The 13353-nt window shown below is 36.3% G+C and overlaps 2 protein-coding genes across 19 annotated transcripts in view; one reads left to right on the top strand and one right to left on the bottom strand.

Annotated features, from left to right (window-relative positions):
• TASOR (transcription activation suppressor) overlaps nucleotides 1-4428 on the top strand; it is a 52632-nt gene extending 48204 nt beyond the window's left edge. For 5 of the 10 annotated variants that reach the window (XM_043587679.1, XM_043587683.1, XM_043587680.1 and 2 more), the window contains 3 exons: nucleotides 27-205; nucleotides 372-536; nucleotides 1417-4428. In XM_043587679.1, coding sequence (XP_043443614.1) covers nucleotides 27-205; nucleotides 372-536; nucleotides 1417-1949 — 877 coding nt within the window. In that variant the 3' untranslated portion in view covers nucleotides 1950-4428. Of the gene's footprint in view, nucleotides 1-26; nucleotides 206-371; nucleotides 537-1139 lie in introns of all 10 variants that reach the window. The other 5 variants (XM_043587684.1, XM_043587688.1, XM_043587686.1 and 2 more) reach the window with 1 other exon arrangement.
• CCDC66 (coiled-coil domain containing 66) overlaps nucleotides 1573-13353 on the bottom strand; it is a 50080-nt gene continuing 38299 nt past the window's right edge. For all 9 annotated transcript variants that reach the window (XM_043587690.1, XM_043587692.1, XM_043587698.1 and 6 more), the window contains 5 exons: nucleotides 6718-7205; nucleotides 6095-6135; nucleotides 5085-5326; nucleotides 4772-4896; nucleotides 1573-3415 (listed from right to left, as the gene is read on the bottom strand). In XM_043587690.1, coding sequence (XP_043443625.1) covers nucleotides 3329-3415; nucleotides 4772-4896; nucleotides 5085-5326; nucleotides 6095-6135; nucleotides 6718-7205 — 983 coding nt within the window. In that variant the 3' untranslated portion in view covers nucleotides 1573-3328. The remainder of the gene's footprint in view (nucleotides 3416-4771; nucleotides 4897-5084; nucleotides 5327-6094; nucleotides 6136-6717; nucleotides 7206-13353) is intronic.

Below are 13353 nucleotides of genomic sequence, written 5' to 3'. Positions count from 1 at the left end.
AGATATTGAACTATTTAATTTCACAGATTGAATGCTAAAGCTCTAAGTCTGTTGACGCTTCTGAATGTCTATCAGAAGAAGCATCTGGTTGAAATTCTGTCGTACCACAATTGTGATTCACAAACTCGAAATGCACCAGAATTGGATTGCCTCATCAGACTTCAGGCTCAGAACGTACAGCAAAGACACATAGTCTTTTTAACAGGTAAAGAGCGCCCTTAAGCTTCCTATTGTGAATGTAGGTGTGGATGCAAGGATTTTCTGGGCCTGTGGTAGGTGTTGAGCACTTTTATGGGGAATGGGGGCAGGCACCATCATTTGTCCATGTATAGTTTCAAGTGTTTTATACTAGAAACTTGTTTTTAATTTAGAAAAGAATATCAAGATGATTTCCAGTTATACAGATAATGGAATAGTGGTTGCAACTACTGAAGACTTTATGCAAAACTTTAAAAATCTTGTGGGCTATCACAACTCAATCACAGAAGAAAACCTTCCACTGCTTGGTGCTAATGAGAATCTTGAGTCGCAGTCAGGTAACTTTTCCGTAGTTTTCCTTTTCTTTAAGGCAGACAGAAAAAGAGGAACGGTTTTGTTTCATTTTCATATAACGAAATGCCTGTCCTGAAACTACTCACCCTCAGTGTTAATAGCTTCAGGGAAAGTATTTCAAGGCACCTATGATTTTTATACTTAGCATCCACAAAATCTGCTCATTTATACTGTAATCACTACAAGCTGTTAAGAGTTACTGTGTCGCATACTATAGAGTAGGCATTTTCTCGAGGGTTTGTAAGCTTTTATTGGCTGCTGTTGTCAGCAAAGGGGTTCTATTTTTAAAAGGAGGACACCAGATAATGGGGATTTAGCATTGGGCTACTAAATCTCCCCAGATGTATAAAGCAATTTAATTACAAGGTAGTAAGGGATATCCATAGCTTTAGTCTTTTGTGAGATGGCCTCTGCTTTGGTTCCAGGTTTTATGTTAAATGAAAGATGTAATTTGTTTTTGAGGAAAAGCAGAGATGATCAAACATTTGATAGAACTAACTGGTTTAGTCATAATCCAGTGAAGCTAGATGTCAAAATTTTTATTTTTTATTTGTCTTGTCAAATACTGAATTACCGTATAACTTTAGATGCTGTTTTGACATTAACCCCTTTGGAGCTGGGAGTTGGGATTTCCCAACATTAAACGTGAACACATTTCGCAGAAGCTTTTAGCATCGGATTATCTGGACATTCACACCTAGTGTGAGTGTTGTGACTAAGTGAACTTGTGGCAGAAGACCAAGCTTTAAGGGATTGTGGACTTGCAGACCCTGACGCGTTATATTGTGTGAGTAGTGTATAATTTTAAAACTTAAACAAATTGTGTATTTCAATAGAGGAGGACTTTTTGTTTTTTAAATGTAGCTCTTTTAGAAAACGATGAAAAGGATGAAGAGGATATGTCTCTGGATTCAGGGGATGAAATCTCACAAATAGAAGTATGCAGCAATTTTCATTCAGAAATATTGGCGAAAGAGACCAAAGGATCACGTGGAACAGATCAAAATAAGAATATTCAAATTGAGTTGCAATCGTCTCTTGACGTGCAAAAAAGTTTATTAGAAGATAAGACTTGTCAGATTGATTCTGAAGAGAGAGCTTCTGTTGCTCTAGTGTGCTCTGAAGGAGAGAACAGCAGTTCAACTGAACAAGATGCATATAGCAGCTTTCAGGTTTATCACAGTCAATTACATATGTCCCATCAGTTTAGTCATTTTAACGTTCTCACTCATCAGACATTTTTGGGGACACCATATGCCCTTTCATCAAGTCAGTCTCAAGAAAGTGAAAATTACTTTTTATCTGCTTATACTCAAAGCTTGGATAGAGATAAATCTCCATCTCCATTAAGTTGGGGGAAAAGTGATTCTTCCAGGCCGTTTTCAAAAGAGAAATAATTATAGTAATTTTTTTTTGAAACAGGTTGTTATGGACTTTGTTTCTTATAAGTGAAATAACAATTTATATTTCATTCTCTAAACAAAAGGTTTCTTGTCCTTTCTCAAATGTTTTTTTTCCTTTTATTTAAATCATGATGGCCTGTAACAGTTGAAGCATCTGAAAATTGAAATAAATATATATATTTTTAACATATATTGTACTTGAATTATCTCATGTTGGCACTTTTAAGTTTTACATTTATATGTCACCTGTACTTAGACTTCAAATTGAAGCCTGTTTTATACATAAAATTAGATATTTGCAAAACCACAGTAAATAACTTTTTCCCCCCCCTCTGTCAGGATACCAGCTACTTTTGCTGAAATGACATATCAGTCAACTATTGTATTTATTTTAAGCTTTTGTATAGTGTTTTTATACAGGTATAAGCCAGTGATGTCAATAAATAATTTACAGGATTTGGCTCAATACCTCAAGATTTAAGACCTAGGACTTAATACCAGGCAGCATTATTTTTATCTTTAAGCTTAGCCATGTAAAAATTGCCTGTTGCTAAAATTTTGCTCAACCTTTTATTCGAGGGTATTTGATAATTAACGATTTTCAGTACTTAGTGTGAAATTTGACTTACTCAAATTCAGTCTCCTATTTCAAAAGATAGGTTTGTTTATTAAAGGCATTGAACAAATTTGCTATGGATTTTTAAATTGGTAGTCTTAGCAAAATGTAAGTATATTTTTTGAGGTGTTAAACACTTAAGTGCTGTTCTAAAAAATAACTTCAAATTCACAAAGTATATGGCGATCAGTTTTAAAACTATAGTGGTAATAACTGCCTGCATTACAAATGCAAACTGTTTTTGAAAATGCAGTTTCCACAAGTGAAAAAAAAAAAAAGGATTTAGAGAAAAGAAATACCAAATCAGCTACTCTAGTAAAAGTTGGGATGTGTTAAGTCAGACCTTCCTTTGGGCCCGCCCTTCAGGAGAACTTAGAATCTGAGTTCTAACCTTTCAAATCTTTTTATAGAGCAAAATACCTAAGTGGTATCTTAGTAATAAGCTTCATAAGTGTAGAAGAACGTTGTCTGTGAACAGGTCAGAAACCTGTCGTAAGGTAAGTGGAAAGTGTTTTTACAGGACTTAAATGCCTAGATTGTGATAGAGCAGAAATTTTTTTTTTCTTTACTAAGCTTTACAAAAAATGTCCGTTTTATTGTAATATATATATATATACACAGTGTTGTACTACATAATGTACAAGTTTTAAATAAGCATTTTTAAAATAAATCTAGGTTATTTGGAAAATACAGTTATGCAATGAACACATTTTATAATTTAGAAGACAACAAACGTGAAGGATTTGATTTTCTACATTTAAAACGAAGAATTAAAATTCTCTTCTTGATTTGCAGCTAAAGGCATGAGATTAGTTTCCAACTCCCTTTGCTTCTGGAGAAGGCCCTGAAATCACATTAATATGTTAGTGAGGTGTGCAGCAGACTTGCAAAATTATTCCTATTTTACATTTCAGCCCTGCTAACCCAGAATTCTATTTACTTTGAAAAACCTATAGTAATAAATTCCATTACTCAACCATAGCTTGTCATGTTGAATTTTGAACCACTCAAAAAACTTACTCACTTGGATGTTGTATACCCAGGATTACCTTCTTAGGATAAAAACCAAGAGGGATGACTAACTTGTAAAACAAAGTCTCCCCAATGACATGGCTCTTAAAATGGTAATGAGACACACTGAAGGAGTCTCCCCGAACATCCCGTGTTTATCTTGACTGCACTAACCTTAGTGGCTTAGACAAGGCTCTGCTGAAATAAGATGTGGCTACTATACAGGTGGGTCACTGTGTACAATCATATATATTCCTGCCTCTTGACCTCACAACTTTTACCTCTATTAAGTGCCTTGTCACTTTAAAGGAAAATTGAAAATATTTACATGTAGCCAAAGCTAGCATTTGGAGAACTGAAGGATACTTTCTACATAATTCTGTTAGTATGGGTGATTTTCTAGCTCTGTGAGAACTAGTAAGCAACTGTTCAACAATTTGAAATGCAAGAGGCATTAGCAAATGACTGGACATGGAAAAGGGCATTTCTAAAGTGGCAGTTTATTTTTCCTGATAGAAAAAGGTTATAGCCTTAAAATAGTGTGTATGTTACCAGATTTTATTTTTATCTGACAATAATTGGTCTGGGAGGAAAAGATGTAGTCTGATGAGTAAGGTTATATGTATGATTTCACACTGGATTATATTATTCTTTGGGACTTGGATCACTGTTCTGTTCTGAACACTGCCAACACATTCAATTAAAAAAACGTGAACTGCATTACTAAGAGTTTATTAAAGCATAATTGTGTATTTTCTGCTTTTGGTTTTAGGGCCTTATTGATCATGTTTTACCTTTCAAATGTATGCTTTTTTTTCCCCATTCAATAAAATTGTCTTAATATTAGAACTGTCTCATGATTTCATACTGGAAAGATTTTTAAAATATCAAATCTTATTTCCATTCAAGGTTAATACACAGGTGAATTTCTTATGTGGGAGAAGTGACCTAAATCATGTAACCAATTAGGCATTGTAAGTAAGTAAAACACAGCCATTCCAACATACAGCCTTCCAGGGGCTCCTGGGTGGCTTAGTCGGTTGAACTCTCGACTCGGGTCCGGTCATGATCCCAGGATTGTGGGATTGAGCCCTGCATTGGGCCACACGCTAAGCATGGAGCCTGCTTAAGAGCCAACACACAGCCCTCCATCAGTTACATCCACACTTGGTGAAAAAGCTCATCATACCTGTCTCAGTTCTGATAGTCCCTTAAGGATTGCTTGTTGTCGATCCCTGTTTTTCAACAAGTTAGGATTAAGAAGTGGGTCCCTGACACCAAAGTCAAGTAGCTGTCCTTGTTCTTGGTCACAGTCTGAAGCCAGATGAAAGTAGTATGTTAAATATAACTCTAATATGATACAACCCTATCTTAGAGTAGTCTAAGGATTCATTAACAAACTTACATATTCAATTAAAAATTTAGTTATGCACCCCAAAATGGAAATTATACCTCTCCTGGCTAAGGGCAAGAATATTAATTTGGATTTTGAATTTACTTACCATGTGGATTTTGGTACTGAAGATCCTGGGTTAAAGGCCTAGACAGTGGTGCATCTGGATCAAGGTAATAGATCTCATTGGTTCGGACATAGGGGATAAAATGGGATGGTTCAGAAACCCCAAGTGATGTTTCTGTTTGACTGCCTTCTAAGATCAGATTCTCTCTTTCATAATTACTGTTTAGTGTCTGAGTCTGTTGTGTTCTGTTTTTCACCACTGGAACTGGTGGTGGTGATGGAGACCTGTGTTTTTCAAAAAAGCACAATAAGGACTAAGAAGATTTAATGCAAAATCATGCATTTTAGAGTAAGTATATCTGCTCTTCAATCACATTTCAATTTATCCTAAATGTAAAACCTTTAGGAACACTATGTACAGAAGTGAGTTCTAGGATACTTTCCCTAAATAGCAACAGAATAGGATGAGTTTTTACTTGGCAAGGATACATACAGCATAGAGGAAAAAAGGGCGATCAACATTAGCTGGGTTAACGTAAGCCTAATGTTTCTCCTGAGATAATTTAGCATAAAATAATATACTTACCATTTGAACTAAACTCATTAGAGCCACATTCTGACAGAACTCTAAACCATCTGGTTCAAAGGCATAGAATCAAATTCCTAACAATCTAAATCTCCTACTGGTTAACTGAATTTTTCATTATCCCTACTAGTCATTTTTTCATCCAAGTACAATGTCTATTCCACTGTTGACATAGCTAAAATAGTTGGAATTTCCAGTTAAGTTTGCAGACAACAATACCTTACCTACGTTCCCACCCAGGATGTTTAATTAGGCCCAGTCCAAATTGGGCCTTCAAATTTTAGGTAAAATGCCAGCCACATATCCCTTAAACCTCTATGCCTCACGTGGAAGTCTGACCTCCAGTTACCGACTTCATACATGCTCATGTTTTCATCTCAATTGTATTCTCAGCAAATATTGTGTATTTCTTTACCACATATACACAGCACTAAGTAGCTGTGGAATCCATCCAGTCCGTAACATACCTTTCCTTGCTGAAAGAATTAATTTTCAGAGGATCTTCTTCCTAAAAGATAGATAAATGCAGAAAGGAGTAACAGTATTTGCCTTATATACCCACAAATACTTCTGATGATTACTTGTGGAAATAATCTGAGGATAATATTTGAATAACAGATACTGGATGATGGGATAGAGACTTTGTATTTTTCCAGTCACAGGGAACCAATACAGTAATACGTGACCTTGTAAAATTACCCTCTGTCAATATGGACTATAAACAAGAATTCTGAGTAGCTATTTGAATAATGGAATAATGAACAGCATTAATCTAGACAGGGTTTAAGTGTCAAGTTTTTATGTAAAGGGCCAGACAGTAAACACTTTTAGCTTTGTGGGCCATGTGGTCTCTTGCAACCACTCTAAGCCACCCACTGACAATTCATAAAGGAATGAACATGGCTATGTTCCTATAAAACTTGATGGAGTTGCCATAGTTTAACAATCCTTTATAAACTAAAGCACATTTCTTAAACTCTTGTTCAGATACAGAACAGCCTTGTCAAAACATGCATGTGGGGAATCTGGTTTTCAATCTAGAAACATCAATACATACTTCAAAATATATTTTAAGACAGAGGAGTTTTACCTTTTTGATTAGATGCCACCTGAACCTTGGCTCAGTTTCTTGAGATGAAGGAAGAACTGGTGAAGGCCCTCTATTTTGAGAGAGGTGTCCAGGACTATTTCTTTCTACCAAATTAAGCAGTTCCATCTGCCTTCTTACTTTTTTTTCTTCTCTCTGCTTTTGAAGCTGTTTAGGGTACTTTTCTGATGCTGGAATATACCTTTTGAGTGGCTTATTTATATTCCAGTCGGGCCTTTTAGGACCTTTCTTCACTGGTTTTGTTTTCTCTGTCCTTGTGAATTCATTCCACTGATCATTATACCAACTGTTTTCTTTTTCTAAGTTGGCTCCTTTATCCTGATTTGTTAGTTCCTGTTTGTCTTTCTTAGTGTGAAGTTGTTCAATAAATTCTGCAGGAATCTCAGGGGATGAACAATTTATAATTTCCCTCTCTATTACTGATCCACAGCATGATTCTGCATTGGTGAACATTCCTGTATTTAAGTCATCTAAAAAGAAAAACTTCAAAGGCTTAATTTTAATTGTTGTAACACAAAATTTAGGTTTTTTTCTCAAAGGTATTACACAGGGTTTTTTGTTTTGTTTTTTCAAAACAAATCCTATACCCATTAAACTACTCCCCATTCCTCCCTCCCTGCCTGAAGCTCCTGGCTACCACCATTCTACTTTGTTTCTATAAATTTGACTACTCTTAAGTACTTCATGTCAGTAGGATCCTACAGTATTTGTCTTTCTGGGACAGGCTTGTTTCGTATTAGGATAATGTTCTCGAAGTTCATCCAAGCTGTACATGTGTCATAATTCCTCCTTTTTTAAGGCTGAATAATATATACCATCAGAGGTGTCTAAATGCCACACTTTATCTATTTATCTGTTAAGGGACATCTGGATTACTTCCACCTTTTAGTTATCATGACTAATGTTGCAGTAACACTGGTGTCCAAATAGCTCTTCAAGACTTCAGGGTATATACCCCGAAGGGGAACTGCTGAATCATATGGCAATTGTATTTTGAATTATTTGAGGAAATTCTTTATGTTTTCTATAGTGACTACATAGTATTTTACATTACCACCAACTGTGCACAAGTGTTCCAATTTCTCCAAATCTTCCATTCAACCATTTTTAAGTGTACCATTCACTGCAGCAAGCATACCCACAGGGCTGCACAATTTCAGACCCTTTCATTACCCCAAACATACCCTGTATACACTAAGCAGTAACTCCACATTCCACTCTCAACCCCCAGCAACCTCTATTTTCCATCTCTATGAATGTGTCCACCCCACCCTGGATTGCTCACATAAGTGGAACTATGTAATATTTGTGTGTCTGTGCACTCCTCCCCAACCCTATGTTCAGCTTATTTACTCAGCATAATTCCTTGGTCACCCATGCCACAGCATGGATCGAAACTTAAGCTGATTCATTCTTAGCGTCACATAATATAGACCATTTTTTAAACAAAACTTTTCACAGGACTGTCCTGGTTTTCATTTAGAATATACAGAAACCGTATGTAATATCATCTTCTACATCTAAGTGTATTTCTGAGCAAAACTCTTAATTTAATTTTCCCTGTAACAGTAACTGACAAAAGTGTCACAAAAGCAATGTAAAAAATTTCTTCTGAGATGTTAAGTTTTTCTGGTAACTTGTTTTGAAATTAACAACATACAAAAATATACAGGATCTGGAAAACGTCCTTCTGTCTTCACCCCAAAAGTGCTGGGAAAATTTCTTTTATACCTCCCTCCTTGGAACCAAATTTTTAGGGAAATGTTGCTACTGATAAAAGTCACATTGCATTTTGTGTATTTAGATCTATAGATCTCATACACCATTATACTCAGCCTGCAGATCATCCCTGAATCACACACAATGTCAGGAACAGTTCACTCAAAAAAACATCTGAAATTTTACAACTCACATGTTTAGTGATGTGTTCAGCTGTAACAGCTATGGGACCAGTTGAACAATCTTTTAAAAGGTTTTCTTTCACTCAAGATTAAAATTTTAAATACATAATTAGGTCATGAAAAAAGGTTTGTGTTCACATTAAAAAAAATTAACTCTAGCTATTGCTCTCTTATTTTGCACACTTACTAGGTGTGTTATTCCAGGCTGGACATGCTTTAGGACCAATCCATAGTAAGGCTGCCCAGCCTGCATCACTCTCATAGTGGGTATCTTCTTTTGCCACTCTGTACCCACTTAACACCTTTTTCTACCCTGGCAAGATGACTGGTATGAACTGTATTAATGGGTTCCTGATCCTCTGGCTTCAGTCAACAGGGTTCACAAGCAGAGTAAAGGGAGGGAACAGAATGAAATCAGGATATTTACTCCACTGGCTCATTCTCTTAGTTGACCTGAGGCTGACTCTGTCCCTTTACCATAGTTCATCATTCCCCTCAAAGTTCCCTCGGACACAACTTCTGTCTTCTAGGTTCCGGTAATCAGTTTAGTTGCTACCTAGCACAAGAGTCATGCACCCTCTCTGGTTCCCATAAATCTGATATATGCACTACCTCTGATTCTCCTTTGAATCTCTGACTCTCCTTTAGAAATACTCCCTTCCTACATAAACCATTTTGAATTATTCTATTTTGGGACTCTGACTGATTGAATTCCCTTATTTAGAGCTGCTCAGTGAAAAGACACATAGTTTCATTATTTTAAAAACTTATTTTCACTTTCCCTTAATGTGTAGGATTTATATAACTTAGTAATTTATCTGGACCTAGGGATGGAACTGAACCAGATTCTTCAAGCTTAAGAGTGAAGTATCAAAAAATACCAAGAGCTCATAAGCAGAATAATTTTAAGTAAGCAAGTGGCTTAAGTAGGTAAGTTAGTAACCCAGAGCGGCTCCCTAAGGTGCGATGGGTTTGAACCCTACATCAGGCACTCCAACTTTTAAGACCTGCACTTGAGAAATGAGCCCCCAAAACATCTTGCTTTGAAAGCCAACAGGCTCATGCCCATGAGACCCACCAAGCTATAGTGGAGGGAAGAAATGGCTTTTAAAGGGTTGTTGTGTAGACTCACTTGCCCCAGGGCCAAGTGCAGAGGTAGCCAATAGTGCCCAGTGTGTAATATAAGTAGATGAGCCTCTTTCACATAAAGTGAGGGGCAGGCATCTAACAACACACACCTAGGGACCTGCTGGGATACTGTTCCAGGGAACTAAGGCTGGCAAGTACTACCTTCATTTAAAACTCTAGGTATCCCCTGCACCCCTGGCAGATGCTATCTTTAGAGACCTTCCTCCATCCACTCCTGTCTACCTCACTCCAACCAGTAGGTGTCATCTTCACGTTCTTCCTCTGTCCTGTTCCACGGTCCCAGTATCTCCTTATACATGTCTGTTGCCCGGGATTTTATGTTTTGTGCCCTGGTTTCTGCAGCTGCTATGTGCAGGGTGCCCCTTGATCACCTGGCTCTGGAGGCCAGCTACGCTTCTGCTTGTGGTCCTGTTGGGACCGTATATGCTTTTATACGTTAAAAGCTGATGCCTGAAGGTCTGGCTTCCACTCAGCCTGAAACTAGGTGCTGACTGAGATATTCCCCTCTAGGGCACTGACCCGGTCTTGGCACACTCAATCTCCCCCTCCCCTTTTTTTTTTTTAATATTTATTTTTGAGAGAGAGAGCATGAACAGGCTAGGGGCAGTGAGAGAGGGAGACAGAGAATTTGAAGCAGGCTCCAGGCTCTGAGCTGCCAGCACAGACCTGTGTTCATGACCTGAGCCAAAGTAGGATGCCCAACTTAATGAGCCACCCAGGTGCCCCTCAAAATAAACAAACTTAAAAAAAAATAGAAGTAATTTACCTGATAGAGTTCAAAGTAATGATAAAGATGCTCACAGAACTCAAAAGAATGGATAAGCAAGGAAAACTTCAAAAAGAAAATAAATGTAAGTATCAAAGTACCAAACAGAAGTCACAGAGCTGAGGAACAGAATAACTGTACTGAAACATACACTAGAAGGGTACAGCAGACAAGACGAAGCAGAAAAAAGGATCAGTGAACTCAAAAATAAATAAAAGTGAAGATAGCTCAAGGAACTTATGGGATAACATCAAACAGACTAATATTCACATTATATGATGGAATCCTGGAAGAAGAGAAAGGGGCAGAAAACTTCTAGGAGAAAAAAACATCTCCTAACCTGGAGAAGAAATAGATATACAGATACAGGAAGCCCCGAGAATTCAAAATTAGATAAAAACAAAGAAACCATCACAAAGATACATTATAATTAAAATGTTAAAACTTTAAGACAAGGAGCAAATCTTAAAAATGGTGAGAAAACAACTTGTTACATACAAGGAACCCTCCTAAAGACTACATGAAATTTTTCAGCAGAAATTCTGTAGGCCAGAAGGCAGTGACTCAATATATTCAAAGTGCCAAAAGAAAAAACTTCCAACCAGGAATAATGTACGTGGCAAAGTTATCATTCAGAATTAAAGAATTTACTTTCTAGACAAGCAAAACATTAAGAGTTCATCACCACTAAACCAGACTTAAAAGGAATGTAAAACAAACACTAATCAACAACAAATGGAAAACTAAAAATCTCATTAGTAAACATTAATACAAAATAAAAGTAGTAGCTTAATCATTTATAAGACCAGTCTAAAGGTTGAAACCCTGAAACAATAGGAGCGCCTGGGTGGCTCAGTAGGTTAAGCATCCAACTTCCGGCTGAGGTCATGATCTCACAGTTCATGAGTTCAGGCCCCACGTTGGACTCTGTGCTGACAGCTCGGAGCCTGGAGCCTGCTTCAGATTCTGTGTCTCCTCTCTCTGCCCCATCCCTGCTCACACTCTCTCTCAAAAATGAATAAACATTAAAAAAAATTTTTAAAAACACTGAAGTAGTAAAAATCACCATAACTGGAATAACTAGTTAGGGATACAAAAGATAAAAAGATGCAAAATGTGCCACCAGAAGCAAAATATGAGGGAGGGGGGTAAAAACGTAGAGCTTTAGAATATGTTAAAACTTAAATTGTTACCAACTTAAAACACACTGTTCTAAGTTACACTGTAAGTAAACCTAATGTTAACCACAAAGTAAAAACCTACAGTAGATGCACAAAGGACAGAGTCACAAAAGATCAAGAAAAGAATCTAACAATACCATTAAAGTCATCAAAACAAAGGAAGAGAAGCAGAAAGGAACTAGAAAACAATGAAAAAAATAATTCCTCTCAATGTAAATGTACTAAATTTTCCAAATCAAAAGACATGGAATGGGTGAATGGATTAAAAAAAATAATAATAAGACCTATCTAAATGCTGCCTATAAAGAGACTCCCTTCAGAAGGACACATACAGATTGAAAATAAGGGATGAGAAAAGATGTTCCATGCAAATGGACAATAAAAGAAATTGAAGGTAGCCACACTTATATCAAACAAAATGGACTTTAAAACAAAGACTACAATAAAGAGACAAAGAAGGGCATTACATACTGATAAAGAGGTCAATCCACAAGAGAATGTAACATTTGTAAATATTTATACACTCAACACGTGAGCACCTAAATACATGTATATATATATAAAGCAAGTATTAACAGGCATAAACAGCAGTACAACAACAGGAAACTTTAAAACCCCACATACATCAGTGAATAGATCGTCCAAACAGAAAGTAAAAAAACAAAGGCCTTAAATGTTAGACCAGATGAACTTCACACATATATTCAGAACATTCAATCTAAAAGCAACAGAAAACACATTCTTCACAGGTACACATGGAACATTCTCCAGGCTAGATCATGTTAGGCCACAAGACAAGCCTTAATAAAATACATTCATGAAATTTCAATGAATATCTACACACAGTTTTCCCAACCACAATGATATGAAACGAGAAATTAATAATTACATGAAGAAAACTGGAAAATTCATAATTATGTGGAGATTAAATTAAGGAGTCCAAACATCAAAAGAGAAATAAAAAAATGTCGAGACAAATTAAAATGGAAATACAACATTAAAACTTATGGGATGCAGTAAAAGCAGTTCTAAGAGGGAAGTGAAGTTCATCGTGATAAATGCCTACATCAAGAAACAAGAAAAATAAGCAACATAACTTTAAATCTCAAGGAAAAAGAAGACCAACCAAATTCAGTACAAGGAAGGAAATAACAAAGATCAGAGGGGGAAAAAAAGGAAGTGGAGACTATAAAAACAATAGACAGTATCAGTGAAACTAAGAGCTGATTTTTGGAAAAGATAAACAAAACTGACAAACTTTCGCTAGAATCATCAAGAAAAATGAGGATTCAAAAATCAGAAGGAAAGAGGAGACATTACAACTGACACCACAGAAATACAAAGGATCATAAGACTACTATGAACAACTACACACCAACAAATTTGACAACCTAGAACAAATGGATAAATTCCTAGAAACATACAACCTATCGAGACTAAATGATGCAGAAATAGAAAATGTGAACAGACCTATTACTAGTAAGGAGAATCAGTAATAAAGTAAAATAAAAAAAATAAAATAAAAAAAAAAGAACCTCCCTATAAACAAAAGTCCAGGACCAGATGGAATCACTAGTGAATTCTACCCTGCATTCAAAGAATTAATAACCAATCCTCAAAC

Source organism: Prionailurus bengalensis, chromosome A2 (genome assembly GCF_016509475.1).
Source record: "Prionailurus bengalensis isolate Pbe53 chromosome A2, Fcat_Pben_1.1_paternal_pri, whole genome shotgun sequence".
Classification (NCBI taxonomy): domain Eukaryota; kingdom Metazoa; phylum Chordata; class Mammalia; order Carnivora; family Felidae; genus Prionailurus; species Prionailurus bengalensis.
The sequence above is the reverse complement of the archived record's forward strand: the minus strand, read 5'-3'. Positions and strand labels throughout refer to the sequence as shown.